This window comes from Photinus pyralis, unplaced genomic scaffold (assembly GCF_008802855.1).
Source record: "Photinus pyralis isolate 1611_PpyrPB1 unplaced genomic scaffold, Ppyr1.3 Ppyr1.4_LG7, whole genome shotgun sequence".
NCBI lineage: Eukaryota > Metazoa > Arthropoda > Insecta > Coleoptera > Lampyridae > Photinus > Photinus pyralis.
Genome location: NW_022170738.1, coordinates 23,471,975 through 23,487,786, shown reverse-complemented (window position 1 = coordinate 23,487,786; position 15,812 = coordinate 23,471,975). Strand labels below are relative to the sequence as shown.

Genomic DNA, 15,812 nt, shown 5'->3' with positions numbered 1-15,812 from the left:
AGGGGAACGTGGGGCAAAGTGGACACCTTAAGAAAGACCACCTTATAAAAAATTAATTTTTTGATTTATAGAGTTCCTTATCTTCAAGACTTTTAGTATATTTATTAACTTAGATACGGTATATATCTATTGGGCATAAAATTTGAAATTGTTCGGAATATAATTTTTTTAGTAAACATACGCAAGAATTTCACTTTGCCCCTTATAAGGGGCAAAGTGAAAACCAACCTGGGGCAAAGTGAAACTCTAAGTAGCAAACTGAAGAAACTAAATAAATATGATACAACAAGATGGCGAGCAATATATTTAATTTAATTATGTATTTGTCAATAATAATACGCAAAAATTCACAAAAAATAATGCTGAAAAAAAATTTACTTTATATCAAACTTGATTTGGCCATGCCGAAGCATTTTAGGATTAAGTAGACGACCGACAACTTCGCTGAAAAATATTTCACTTTCATCAGGTATCTCAGGAAAAACGTATGTGTCAAAGTTTTGCCTATATTGGCGCATAAATGAGACTGTAACTGTTGTATCCTCAATTTGTTGAACTTTAGCAACAAATATTTTTGTGCTTTTACTTTTTACATCAGCAAGTTTTACTTTTAAAAAATCTCCATCTTTAATATCTTCAACGTTCACTTGCTCAACAGCAAGGGATTGATGCAAAGGCTTTGATATTTCATCCACATCGTCTTCGTTCCAACTCGATAATGAGTCATCACATAGATCTTTACTTTCTTGCAAAGAGGAATCTGAGCTCGACTCTTGGATTACCTTCAACTTCTTCCCTTTTTTTGCAGCTGAAAAGAGTTTCCGTGTAGCAAGATTCTTTGGCTTCCTCGATTGGCACACTCGATTGTGTTCCTTGAGTTCCTCTACATTAGGGGTAGAAGTTAGAATCATGGTCTTCCCTCGTTTATAGTTCCTTTTTGGTCTCTGCGTATCAGCTTTTGGAATTGGCATTATGTCCTGTGGGGAGAAATATAACTGCTGAGATTGTTGTTGTTTATAAGAACAGCCAGGTAACGGCGATGAATTTGCATCATTGGGCTGTGGTGGAATATTTTCAACTGTTCCAGGTGAAGGTGTACGTTCTATGGGATCAGGAGGAGTGTTGCTTTCATTTTCTGGCGCATCTTCTTCTTCACCGTTTCCGTTGTTTGATTTTCTGTTAGTTGTTTCAGCTGGTTCAAACAGATCGTCGGGGAATACTCCGGGGTTATATGGACAAATGCCTGTATTTTTGAATCCACTCAATGCATTTTGTATGGTTGCAGCTCGTTGATACGCTCTTCCAAATAATTCTCCACTGTCGTGTATTGTAACCACCTTTCCAGGATTGTTACGCAACCAATTTTTACATTCCTGGCCATAATACGAACTCAGTGGAAACATAAACGACACATCCAATGGTTGCATCCGATGGGAAGTGTGTGGTGGAATTACAAGGATGTGCACATTATTTTCTTTAGACATTTGAACCAGTTCTAGGTTTTTAGTGTGAGTAGAGTGACCGTCTAAGATGAGAAGAACAGGTTCCTCCTTTGTCGGTTTTGAGTATTTAAGAAAATGGTTAAACCAAGTTGGAGCAAAAATGTGTGACTGCATCCAACCTGTTGGGTGACACTCGACAAGAGACTCGGGAGGCAAACCTTTTTCGAAAAGAGGATTTCTTCGCACTCTGGGAAATATCAGCAGTGGTGGGATGTAAAATCCAGCTGCATTGTAACATATTTCGACAGTAATAAGGGTACCCCTTTCTGCTGAAGATAATATTCCGACCTGTTTCTTCCCTTTCAGGGATATAATTTTGCCAGGTTTGTTCGGTACAGTAGATATACCTGTCTCATCACAATTGTAGATATGACTAGCTGAGAATTTGTACCTGTCCATTAATTCTCCGAGGAGTTCGAAAAATTTAGTTACGTTAGGCCTATTGAAAGCTGATGCCCGTGCAGCTGACGTTTTTTCTGGTAAGCGCATGGATAGTCGTGGATGTCTCTTCAAAAATCCCTGAATCCAGTCACGTCCTGCCAAACCTGATTTTTGATCGAAGTTATTAGGAATACCTGCAAAATTTTGGTAAATCTTAAAATAAGAGCTATTTAATATTCCTATTTTACCATTCCTTACTGCGAATTGATAAGCAAGTGAACGCAAATCCATTTGACTCAGACCAAAGAGTCTCTTTTCCATCAATAAAATATATTCTAAGATTTCCCCTTCTTGCTGCACATTGAATACAGTTCTAAAACGACCTAATCCCTTTTTGGCAGCTGTTGAGGCATTTTCTTCATTGCCTTTTTTTGCTCTTCTAAATAGGGTCGATTTTGGCACATTATATTCTGCCGCTGCACTTTTGACTGTTAAACTTCCTCCGAGTACCTCCTCTATAGCCCTTTTCATCGACTCTTCACTCCAACTCTGTTGGGTGGTCTTTCGATTATATTTTCGAACCATTATTCTAAAATACAAGATGTATACACCTATAAATATGGACCATTCCACTTTGCCCCCATTAATAAATTTCATTTTGCCCCACATGGATCTGTTCCACTTTGCCCCCATTAATAAATTTCATTTTGCCCCACATGCATCTAATAGGTTAAATATAAAAAACTAATATTGAATTGTATTTATATGTCAAAGTATGATCATAAGTTTTATGTCATATGATAACACAAACAGGCAAACTAGATTTGAAACCATTTTTTGATATGCTAGTTTAAGTTACAGGTTATTTACTTACCAGGTATTATTACAACGGATGCACAGAAAATAAGTTTTCACTAATTTTGAGGTTACCTAATGGAAGTGTTAAAAAATAACTTTACAGAGAGTTAGACTGATGAATTTAATTGTTCTTAGCCGAGTCTCTCAGAGATGGAGCCAGTAGCTTCAAAATTATTTGTAAGTTTCACTTTGCCCCCAGGGTCCACTTTGCCCCACGTTCCCCTACAGGGTGTCCCATTAATAATGGTCACAGGCCATATTTATGGAACCGTTAATTGCACAGTTTCGAGATTGTTAACAAGATGGGCCAAGAGAAATCGCTGGAAATTATTCGCCGCTAGAAGGCGTACGATTCATGGTTTAGTAGAAAAGTGACTTTTTTTCTAAAATATACCCAACAAACGTGCATAAAAAATACATGCATAGCCATCTTGTATCAATTTTGCATCATTTTGATGCAGCGCATATTGCTCTAGCTCATAAAATATGAGGGGCGTGTGAAGGGGAACTTTTTCACCTTATTTGATAATATCATATATCGTTCCATTTAAAATTTTCAAATAAACCTGCAAAGGTTATGTAAAAGTCACATCGCGTTCTCTACCACTCATCACATTCACTAAAAAGACTCTATTCATGTAAAATCTGACTCCACGAAGAGAGCTCTTCCCAACAAGACCTATTATCTCAAAATCTGTTAACCTAATCCGTAGTTACATTCAGTTGCTTCTTCTCAACTAGTCTGAGAATAGGTGAAGAAAAGTTGAATGTTCAGGGTTGACTTCTAGATGTTGAAAAATAAAACAGATTAAAGGGGGAGGGGGACAAGAGATAAGGGGTGAAGGTAGAGCGATTATGAACGCCGTGGGTTGTTAAGTGAAGTTGTTAACTCGGCCTGAGTCGCCAATGAGGATACTTCAAGGCACGCCAGCGCCCTCTACGTGCGTAGTACGTCAAAATGTTTTGGGACGTTTTTGGTTGCATACTTTATCGACATTTCCAATTTGTAGTTATTTTATTGGTGCAACAAAAATAAAACGATTTCTTAAAGAAACATATTTTTTTTCTTATTTTCAAGATTCGAGGGGGTTGCGGAGGAAATTTTTGGTGGGAAGTTAAAAATTTGGATTCAACAACCCAAAAAACATAAAGTAGTTCTCTATTGCCTGGACTATATTATGTTGTAATACAAAAGGGCAATATAAGTAAGTATGGAGCCACTTGAGTCTGGGAAAATTGTTGTACCGTAGGAAAATATTTTGGTAATGGCCCGGGTCAAACATGCATAGGTAACTCAGTCAGTCAGCGCCGGTCACATGTAGTGGATGTAGTGTTCGATTTGCGTTCGGGTTCGTGTTCGCGTTCACGTTTGGTTTGAGTTCGGTTCGCGTTCACGTTCAGGTTGGCGTTCACATTCGAACTTTGCACCACGGACCAATTGTCAAAATTTGACCTTGCACCCCGGGTAAATTGCTGGAATTTGACGCCGAAGTATTTTCCTGCGGTCGAAAAAAAATTTCCCAGACTCAAGTGCCCCTACTATTGTGCAAAGATACAGTTCTTTGTGTGCGCGGTCGGGTCAATATTAAACTATTTTGGGTTTATGAAGCAATTTTTTTTGTTATTTTTGGAACTTGTAGCTGAGTTCTTCCCTTTCATTGCAACAAAACTAAAAACTTGAATGGAACCATACACAATATTAGGGATTGAGTTAGAAGCTCAGACAAAAAAATCCCAGCTACAAAGTTTACTGCACATGCCAGGGTTACTTGAGTAATGCTTTGCTAGAGGATCGCTGAAAGACTCCACATAAACCATTTCTAACATCGCGATTTGCACGTTATATGCTAAGAATGGTTTTAAAGTCTATTACTTTATTTCAACCCTCATAACTGACGCCGAGGTCGCTCACAAATGTGACCTACTAATATGTAAGTGGGAAAGCAAAACGCACGTTTGCTTTTGTAATAGGAGAGCACTTATGAGAAACCATAAAGTACGTGTGCGTTTCGCTTTAGGCTTTGAACGAACTAGAAACTCCATTTTCACGGCCACTTTTGGATGAAATGATTCATTTTTGGAAGTGATACAAAAAGAAATATATCGTGTTGAAAAAGTTTGTAATCATTTTGTACACAGTGCATTGTTTTGTCACACTCGTTCACCGATAATAAGGCAGAGTCGCTTCTTTAGTGGTAATTTTCTTGTTTATCCAATTATTCATTCTTTGTTTATTTATTTATATTTTGTTCTACTAAAACTGTTTGTTTGCAATAGGATAGCATTTAGTAGATACCTTTGTGGCAGTATGCAACTGATTGCTCTAATAACATGTTCAGGGTGTAATTAGCGAGTGTAATTTCTAGAGCTAACGGTGTTTATTTCTTTGGAAAAGAGTTACATATCGTACTTTAGCATGTGTAGGTACCCATTCATTTTAATTACTTAATTCAGATTATTTCTTCCATTTCTTTATATTTTTCCATTTACTAAGTGATTAAAGAACTCCATGATAAAAACTGCTCTTCTTATATTTCATGAAACTTATTACTGCCTTATCCTTAAATTCTGCCAATAATCCGGTTCAAAAGTGGAATACAGGTATTTATTATTTTCCTCAAAGGAGCTATAAAAAGAATCTAGAATTATCTACACTCAGAAACTAATTTAAATAAAATTGCACTCTCGAACGCAATTAAGCTCTAAAATACCTTTCTAAATCTTTACAACAGCTTTTTTTAAGACAAATGTTAAGCAGGAATTTAGCTTAATTGGCATTACAAGAACTATAAGATCGTAATTCTATTTGATTCTTTACAAATACTAGCACGAATTCGACTAGCTCGAAATGAAAAGAAAAATTCTTTAACCAAACTCGGTCTTTAATAATTCAGCTTCCGTACTCGTTTAAAGCTGGGAGTGATTTAACTTCAACCCTACGTAATTTTGCCGTCAGCAAAAGTATTAGAAACTGAAGCTTTGTAAATGCTTGAATGTTTCATGGGGAACGTTACAAATTCCATACAAAGTATAAAATTAGCTTCAACTGATCTACAATCTCTCCCCGAGGTGAAGATGACTTAGTGCCGATACTTTATATAGTGATGATACTGAATAGTGGCAGAATGAGAATTGGATCTTTAACCTCGACAGTATGAAATTGGCACCGTGCCATGCTCTCCACCTATAAAAGGAGTAAAATTGATCAATGCAGGGCGAGTTTACAGTAAAATAAATTAATTTCATATATCGATCATACTTGCCAACCTCAAAACTACATTTTCCCAACTCGAGTAACACGTTCAAAGTTAGGCGAACTTTTAAAATGCAAATTTTAACGTGGAACTCGTCGTTCCTATTGGATTTTCTAATTTAAAAGGAAATCCACTCGATTAAGGTATCTAATCGTCTCAAAAAAATAAACGACCATAGAGGTAACTAGAACGGCCATTTATTTTAAATATCCCATCCGATTGTTCAGCTGAATCTTGTAAACTGTCTGCAGCCCGAACTCCATTTCATGGCTATTATTACGCTGGAGCAGACAAATTCTACATTAATGTCTTCCTATTAAATATATGACGATCGAAATTCACGTTAGGGAACTTATTGCGCAATTTTGAATTCAAATTGGTCGCCGCGAATTGATTTTATAGAGGACACATAAGCAGGTGCATGCAATCCGAGCCATTAGTAACAGAAGGGGACCGTTGATGGGATAAAGGATAACGTTACCTTACAAATCACCATGTACGAACATTGCCTCATATGTGCTCATTGACAATTTTTGCATTGAGATCGAGTATTCATAAATAATATCTCTAATTAATCGTTTTGTAGGAAGCGAGCCTGTATTCAGAATTCTGTGGCAGTTGTTATACACAGCTTGGCAAAAATAACCCTTATATACGGTTGTATCAATTTGCACTGAAACATGCTTATTAAATTACGAATCTTGTGCAGTAATTCATTGACGTCACATTGCAAAAAGTAATCGTTTCAAAGCGGAGGCCCCCTCGGCCATAGCGTCTTCAAGGATAGGACTGGCAATGTTGAACGAAATGTCAACGGTTAGCCCACTTTCGTAAGGGGCTCCATCAGGACAAGAAAAAAAAACAAAATAACAATTATAAAAAATAATACTTTTACCAATGAGCCAACGGAAGCAACACGCACTATTTTACTAAATTGCACACGCTGGAACAGTGAATAGAGAAGACTAAACAAACCTGGCTCCAGGGAAATTAGAGAAAGCCACACATCAGCCCATAGGATAACGGATTTCCACACAGGAGAAAATCATCATCCCTCGTCATGGTTGAAATTGTTTGGGTGTTTGAAAATCTCAATACCCTCGCGGATTTTTCTTTCTTTTTTAATGTAGTGCGCCCCCATACTATGCAGTCTTGTTGAAAACCTACTGAGACAGAGTTTTTCCAGGTCATCAGATGTCACTCCACACCCTCTTGCTGCAGCGCCAGATCATTTCTATTGGGGAACAACCAATTTGATTATTGCTATGGGTAGAATTAAAAGACGTTTAAAATAATGTATCTTACTTCCTATTTAAGCATTTAGAGGTTGCCTCCCTCTTTCTAAGGGTGTTAAATTTAGGGATGAAATTTTCACACATGATATCATCTTAAAATATAAGATCGAAGGATTTCAGAATTTTTTTCCCTAATCAAGTCACCAAAGTTAAGGCGGCTAGGGACAGGCCATTCAAAATTTAAGCTGCGCCTACGCAAATAATTATATAGGCAACCAATCGTGCAATTCGACAAGTTTCACCAGGCATAAGTAAGCTACCTGCAAATGACCTCATCTTCCTACAATAAAACCAGATTCCAGACCCTCATTATCGGCTATTCAACAAAAGTAACTGATTTATGGAATTTTAACTTTCTCCTGTTTTACTGTTTACTAATACTGGAAACCTTTGAATATAGAATAGGAAATCAAAGCTGAAAGCTCTACATACCTATATAAAAATATTACTAATGTATTACTTTCTAAGATATCATTCCTACTTACTTCCTATATAGGGATTTACAATAATGACTTTTTGAGATTTGGACTTGGGTAATGAAGGGAACAATTTCCGAAAGAAGAAAAACTGGTGTTCAATTTTTGTGGGTCATAGCACAAATTTATTTAAACAATTATCACATCCGATCAAACTACGGCCCCATAGATTTCTTATATTATGATAACGATTTTCACAGGTGCGCGGATGTAAGAATGGTATTTTTCTTCAATTAGATGAACAGTTTTCGATATTTCGCATGGCTTCCGCAATGTAGCCCGGTATTTGCTGCGTTTTCAACCTTCCCCCATTTATCAAATTATATATCTGAATTCTGATCTAATTTACAACAAAATAAATGACTCATTTTTCATTACAAAAAATGTTTTAATAGATTTTCGGAAATTTTCCAATTCCAACACGCCATTCGCCTGATGGTTTACGAAAATAGTTTATTTGGCTAGACGTCAAACCTACAGTGGAATTATCAAAAGCATAGGTAGATTAAAAAATTATCAAAGTCCTCGTGTGGGATCGAAGAGAGATCAGCGCATTTTTGTGTGGCAGATCAGTATTGTATTAGCCACCATCAAAAAGATCTTATCGCAAGCTAACACATTCCCTTTGTCGGTACCCAATTCCTAAGTCAACTACCCCTCGCAGACGTGCGCCTTGTAAAATGAGGTTAACCAAGGAAAAAAACAAATTTTCGCCACGCAGTTATTGTGTCCGTTTACAAGATCTTTCCAACGGCACCATTTTGAAAACAATCTGATGGTGAGTAAAAACTTTAAACTCGAATTGCGGGTGAGCGAGACGTCGGAAGTGGGTACCGAGAAAGGGAATGTGGTGGCTCCCACCAAGATCTTACTGATGGTGGAGTAAAACTTCAAACGCAAATTGGAGATGCACGGGACGTCGGACGCGAGTACCGACGAAGGGAATGTGGTAGCTTCGACAAGATCTCACACGAGGACTTTGACAATTTTTTACTAACGACATGCTGAAATAAAAAATTATCACTTGTAATAGTGCTTGCTATTTCCGGAAACTTTTCGAGCTCACAAATATTTGAACTTTCGCAAAATATTCGTGAGCAAGAAAAAAATTCTATTCAAGCACTGTGGTATTCGGTAAGAAAATTTCACACCATAGTGACCCTCAACGAAAAAGTGACGTTTTATGTCAAAACATTATTACCTTTTTACATCAAAAAATTGACGATAAATTCCTTGATTGCCATGGAAATGTGACACGAAATCCGCATTTCATTGGTGGACAAAATTGCTAGTTGAAATTTTCGTTGAGATTTGTCACCTAAAGTATGTAAGACACAAGATTATCAATTTTTGTGTGAACAGTTTTTTAACAGAGCTGCTAGATTCAAGAAGGTGCCGACAACAAACAATTCGTCATGTTTATCTATAATAGGTACATCGTCCAAATTGTACATAATTTTTATGTAATCGATATTATTAAATTGCTTTTTTGATAAGTAGGTAACAATACACCTACATCAAATGTATGAAAAAAATGTATGAAACGGGTCTAAAAAATTAAAACGTTGTTACTCCTGAATATTACATTTATTGACGTACAATATTTTTTTAATTATCGGTCAATTATCGTTGGTACTAATAGACGAATAAATGGAAGGCATTGAGATTCTTTTGTTACTGGTCTAATAAGGGTCATAAACCATTGTATATAAGTATAATGGGTATTAGGTGTTAATATTTTCCAGGTAAAAGTGCTACCTGAGTTGCCTATCGTCATTGTATGGAAGGTATTGCATTTCTTCCGTCGCTATATTTTATATAAACTTTTGAGTAAAAATTACGTTTTATTTCATAATATGAAGCAGTTCGTAATATATTTTTTAATCCACTTAGTTACTAAATAAATTGTGCGGATTTACTTTTTAAATATTTTTTTTACTAAGGCCAGTATTCGCGTTCTTAGTAAATTCAAGATTATCGTTTATACATGCCTTAAATAATTTTATCAAAAAAATAAATCGCTACATTTAATGACTTTCTATATCTCTATCAATTTCCGATAAGACCTCTAGTTAGAATTAATATTTGGGCTTTCAAAATTACTCAAAAGTTTCGACTTTTATTGCAAATTTCAGTGACCATTGTGTGTTGCCTATCCTCTATCCCTAGCCCCCTTAATGACTGAGCAATTATGTCGCAGTGCGGAAAAGACGGCCGATAGATAAAAGTGGACTTATTAACATCTCGATTCGAAATAGAAAATCCAAGCATGGAAATGCTTTCATTAACGATCCGGTTCTTCGAAGTCTCTGAAGGGCGGGAAGGTAGGAGCAGCAGTACGCATTTAATGAGACTTTATGAATTTCACTGGTCGCCTTAAAAAGTGCCATTCATATCGAATTCTTAGATTTCGACGTTTTTATTTCGACACGCTCACAAAGAATAAACGGATTTTTTGTTTCCGTCGTAGGGTCGCTGAACTAATTCCTTGCGTTAAATGCTCCGGCAAATAACTTAACAGTAAAAAACAAAAATACATCCGAATTACGTAAAGTGTGTGTGTGTGGTCACAGCCAGGTTGAAATGTATAAGTAATCGCCGAAGCAGAAACGACTAATTACGCTTAATTAGCCGATTATCTTCAAATTGAATTTAGTTAATCTATACTGATACCACATTTCTTTTAAATACTGTCTTAAAAAGGATATGCTTACTTTATTAGCGTATAGTTGTACTGTTATAAAAGAAGGACTAAGTGGACACTTCAAAAGAAACGTTTCGAATATCCGCTCCTTTCAAAGGAATCGTCGTTTAAAGTTCCATTAAGTTTGATCGTCTAGACTTTTAATGCATGAAATGAAGATTTCGATCGCATCATGTGAGGTACGAAGAATGACCACAATATATGGATGGATTGTGCTCATCATAATATAGGTAATATAGTGCACCCAGGGGACTGAAATTTCATGCTACTGTTAAATCTATTCGACATTTTATTTTCATGGAAACAATGTCTGTAGGAAGTCTGAAACCTAAGAGATCGACCCTTAAAGGTAAGAACATAATGTATCTTCACACTTTCACAGGATAATACGTCTCTAAAGTTGTTAATTACGCGACCCCGGCAGCGTATTGGCATTCTGTACTATTATTCAGAGCAGCTCTGGTTTGATTCGCAGTATACTATGGCTTCACGTTATGCGCAATTTGATAATACATTATATACTGCGCTTCAGAGCACCGATATGGTTTAGTGCTCGCTTTCGTGTTTGTTTTATTACTAAAATCAGCTAAGCACTTGTCGCACCAAACACCCGTTTTTTTTTAAATTTCGTTTTAAATCCATGTTCTACTAGTTCCAAATATACGATCATTGAAAACTTATTCTCGTGGCACATTTCAACCAATACCTGTTTATAGATCATTTTAGTGCAGTTTGAGAACCTTGATTACACACAAACAACAAAAAATATACTTTTCTGGCAAAGGTAACAATAAAAACACACTTTTTGTAAGTGTATGATGTGCTTTATAGAAACCCATTATACACAGTGCAGTGTTTCAGAACTCAAAAGTTTAAACCATATCGGTGCTCTGAATCGCAGTATATAATGTATTATCAAATTACGGATAACGTGAAGCCATAGTATACTGCGAATCAGACCAGACCTGCTCTGAATAATAGTACAGAATGCCAATACGCACCCCGGCAGATACATGTACACTCCTCGTCTTTCAACAAGCATTCTTCTACGGGCCCGCTTTTGCTGCCAGCCAGTCCGCCGGCCGGAGATTAAAAGCCACCTTTTTACAAATTTGCAAAAATGCACTAAAAATGAAACACATATCCATAAGTCACCGTTAAAATAAATAACAGAAGGACTGAAGAGATCCAAAAAGGGAAGACTCTAAAGAATCTGAAAGATGAGAAGATTTCAAATATTGCTATTGCTAAGTATAGAATCGGAGGTATTAGAGAGTTTGAAGTTATTGCCTTGTAGTGCGAGTGATGATTCCCACGTGCAGGTGGTGACCGAATTGTTGCCGCCCATCGTGACCATACCAATGTTATGTCGGAAAATGTATGAACCCATGACACGCGGTCTCGGGTAGCCCCCGATGATGATGATGATGATTATACCCCCGAAAAGAGCAAGGGGGTGAACTTGGTCTGCAGGTGTTAGTAAAGAGCGCGGCCGATGTATTCCAACCCAATTGGGGTGATGGTGATCCATGAGAACTCAGAGTTAGCTCGTAGTATGACAGCTCCGGTCAGATTAGTTATGAGGTAGTGGTAGACTGAATGTTGCCATGCTGCCCCTTGTGATCGTTTGCCTACAGAGGGAAGGCTCTCGCGCTAACAAAAAAGCGAGAATAATACACACCTCATACACTCAACAATGGCCGGATTTCCTACGTTGTAAAAGACCAGGTCGCAATCAATCGTACCCAAACGTATTATCGGAGTATCACACTTATTGAAATACAACAGCAATTGTAAATTGTGAACCATCTGTTACATTACATACATGAAAGACACTACTTAATTAGCACGACCTGCTCCAGTCCAGCAGGTATCTAAATTCTAAGGCTCTGGATACGGCAGCTCTAGACTAGTTGTATTTCGAGATGAATATCGCTAAGCACCTTTAACAACTTTTTATCTCTGCACGGGCGAAACATTATAGATCAAAAGATTAAAGCTCGGATTAAAGTCTAAATGAGTTTAGGTAGCAAATGAAACATCACCAATGGCCAAGGCAGATCGAATGATAAACAAAACTTTCATTGAAACTTCATCTCCATAAACAAAAAAGTTGGCATTGCGCAGTTCGCGCATGAGCACATTTAATTTATGCTATAGGTATGCGATGTTGGTTTTTACTAGAAGCGTTTATGGTTAATATAAGCTTTAGAGATTTTCATAAGTAAAAAAGTTGGCATTTTGCACTGCGCATGCGTGGATTTGATTTTTACTATGTGCGATATGTTTTTCTTTACTATAAGCATCTATGGTCAACATTTCAAAGAAATATAATGATAAATAAAGAAGTTGGCACTGACTGCGCATGCGCACATCTAATTTTTGCCATATCAGTTTTGTTTGCCTTTAACAGAAGCATCGTGATTAAAATCTAAATCTAAAACTAAAAGCAACTTTGGATAAAATTTCGAAGAAATATCTCCATAAATACGAAAGTTGCCATTGCGCATGTGCAAATCTGATTTTTACTATATGCGATATGTTTGCCTTCACCAGAAATATCTGTCGTTAAAATTTCAACAAAATATATTAATAAATAAGGAAGTTGACATTGCGCAGTGGTTCTCAAAGTGGGTGCCGCAAGCACTTCATAAGGGTGCCGCGGAATTTTTAAATATTTACTTAATAAGCTTAAAATTACATAAATTAAAAAAGGAATTAAAATAATGAGTATTCGTTTTTTATTACAATTCTGTTTTTTAGTTTCTATTTTATTTATTTCTATGGTTCATAATTCATTAATCAATCATACGCTGGTATTGCATTACATCAGACTTTCTCAATCTTATAACTTATATTTGGGGTGCATATAGGGTGGTATGCGGAATCGAAAACGTCCTATTTTGACTTTGTTCCGTAACCATCTTCAAGGTTGTTGAAAGTGTCAAAATTTTAAGAGTCATAACGGCTTGAAAAATTTTTTTAAAATTTTTTCGCATACACTGGCCAAAATGGCTTAAAAAACTTTGAACTTTTGAATTGAAAAGTTAAACTATTTATTTTATTTTTTAAAATGAAACTATTTTATTTTTCTAAATTTCATTTTTCTCTAAAAGTAATCAGAATGAAAAATGCCAATTACAAAAAAGATGTGTCTTGATGAGGTCTACAAAAAAGGCTTCTACACTTTTTGCGTCGGGTTCAAAATAAAGGCGCTAGTTTTAAATGCTTTTTTCTACTTCCATTCGTGAAATGAAATTTCACATATCGATATTAATGTGTAAAGCGAAATATTTAATACCGATGCGTGAAATGCAATGCAATTGTTATGGGATTTATTTCACGCATCGCTGCCATAAGAGCGTACACACTTTTCGACATCGGCATTGTTATGGCGTAGTGTGCTTTGGCTGCAATTCTGACGTTTTGTTATTAGACGCTAGATTTACTACTGTCAATCGTAAGTTCATTATTGTAGCTTTAAGAGACATTTTCAGCACATTAATCTATAAAATTTAGCAGCTATATGATGGATACCGATTTGCCAGGCACCCCGCCTGAAATCACGGCTATAGCCAACCAAGCGAGCACCGCCCTACTACCAGTTAAGTCTTTCACCATATATGAGAACACGTACCAGAAATTTATGGAATGGAGGCATCAAAATAACATTCATTCTTTCTCCGAGAATGTTATTTTAACTTACTTATCTGAGTTATCAAAAAACTTTAAATCTTCAACACTTTGGAGTAGTTATTCGATGTTGAAGAGTACTCTCAGTGTCAAGCAAAACATAAATATTGGTGAATATCCTAAAGTACGCGCCTATTTAAAAAGAAAAAATGAAGGATACAGTCCAAAAAAGTCAAGAGTTTTGGAAAAAGAACAAATTTTGAAGTTTATAAAGGAGGCACCTGATGAAACATTTTTACTGGCTAAAGTAAGTTGTTATAAATGAATCTTTAAATGTGTACTTGTTATGTTTCGTCTAGGTCATTTTAGTATTTGGATTGGCTGGTGCTCTCAGAAGAGATGAAATTTACAAACTAAAGACAACCGACATCCAAGATATGGGAAATATCCTTATAGTGCATGTCCATGACACCAAGAACAAGATTTCAAGGAAATTCACCGTAACTGAACACTTGGAATTATATAAAAAATATGCGTCACTTCGTCCACAAAACTATCCCGAAACCAAGTTCTTTATTAATTTTCAAAGGGGAAAATGCACTCGTCAGGTGATTGGCATAAATAAAATTGGCAAAGTACCTTGCGAAATTGCGAAATATTTAAAATTGCCCAATTCTGAAGAGTACACCGGTCACTCTTTCAGAAGGTCTTCTGCTACATTACTAGTAGAAGCCGGCGGAGATTTACTTACTCTAAAAAAGCATGGAGGATGGAAATCTTCGACCGTCGCAGAAAGTTACGTAGAAAATTCACTCAACAAGAAAATTGAAGTTTCCAATAAAATATTGGCAGTCCAAAATAACACTGCTGCTAAAAGCACTGTAATGGAAAAACCATTAAGCGATTCAGCGAAGGTAGAAATTAGCAACCCGACAAATTGTACCATTACTATTAATAATTATTATAACAAAGAAAATTAACCAATGTTTAATTTGTCTGTGATGTTAGTTCAATAAAAAGTTACTTTGTTATATGTATGGTCGTAGAAAAAGTATAGTGTGTAACACGTGCGTGACGTCACTTCACGCACTTATTGCACAATATACTATTGTGTTTAGAAATTTTTTTTGTACAAACTTCTCATCCTTCATCTCTTTACTAACTGTAAAAAAGCAAAAAAATAAGAATACTAGGGGTGTGACGAATTTTGTTTAATAATTTTAGTGTGCCACCAGACAACAAAGTTTGAGAAACACTGTGCTAGAGCTATACGCTATACCGAATGCAAAAAGAACGAACTTAATATCTTGAAAACTGTAGGAGTAGTTAAGGCCTCGAACAGACAGACAGACTTCGTTGGAAAATGCGCGAAAACTATGTTAGTATAAGTATATGCAAATTTTCAGATTTCAATTATTAATGGGAGTCCGAATACGTTTAGGTAACGGTTTGCGTGAAACATGCTGTATGTATAGTGTATAATATACTATTGTATCGCCGACCCTTCTACTTCTAGTATCCCTAAGCGTGATACACGAGCAAAGCAGAGACAGTTCTGTCTATCTTTTGTACAAGAAAATGTTGCAGTTTCATTTTCTTGTATCGTTTCTGATAAAAGAAATTATTATGGCTACAACGTTTTTGCTAGTGCCAGAAACGATACAAGAAAAGATATAAACATATACAGGGTGTTCCTAATTATGATGTAG

The 15,812-nt window shown here is 36.2% G+C and overlaps 2 protein-coding genes across 3 annotated transcripts; one reads left to right on the top strand and one right to left on the bottom strand.

Moving 5' to 3' along the window:
• Nucleotides 1-2,960, bottom strand: LOC116176797. Of its 2 annotated transcripts, none has more exons than XM_031495558.1 (2): nt 2,132-2,960; nt 1-2,077 (listed from the first exon to the last, which is right to left on the bottom strand). In XM_031495558.1, exons 1-2 carry the CDS (start codon nt 2,574-2,576, stop codon nt 375-377), a joined length of 2,148 nt encoding a protein of 715 aa, XP_031351418.1. In that variant the 5' UTR covers nt 2,577-2,960; the 3' UTR covers nt 1-374. The 2 variants fall into 2 exon arrangements, with proteins under 2 accessions (XP_031351418.1, XP_031351419.1); XM_031495559.1 differs by having other exon boundaries at nt 1-2,472; nt 2,758-2,960.
• An 11,176-nt stretch (nt 2,961-14,136) lies between these two features.
• Nucleotides 14,137-15,083, top strand: LOC116176122. Its single transcript, XM_031494596.1, has 2 exons — nt 14,137-14,410; nt 14,463-15,083. Exons 1-2 carry the CDS (start codon nt 14,231-14,233, stop codon nt 15,081-15,083), a joined length of 801 nt encoding a protein of 266 aa, XP_031350456.1. The 5' UTR covers nt 14,137-14,230.
• Nucleotides 15,084-15,812: the final 729 nt, after the last annotated feature.

Coding starts and splice junctions, on each gene's coding strand:
- LOC116176122 (XM_031494596.1), top strand. CDS start 14,231: ATGTTGAAGAGTACTCTCAGTGTCAAGCAAAACATAAATATTGGTGAA. Junction 14,411..14,462: donor AAACATTTTTACTGGCTAAA/GTAAGTTGTTAT, acceptor TGTTTCGTCTAG/GTCATTTTAGTATTTGGATT.
- LOC116176797 (XM_031495558.1), bottom strand. CDS start 2,576: ATGGGGGCAAAGTGGAACAGATCCATGTGGGGCAAAATGAAATTTATT. Junction 2,078..2,131: donor TCAATTCGCAGTAAGGAATG/GTAAAATAGGAA, acceptor AAAATTTTGCAG/GTATTCCTAATAACTTCGAT.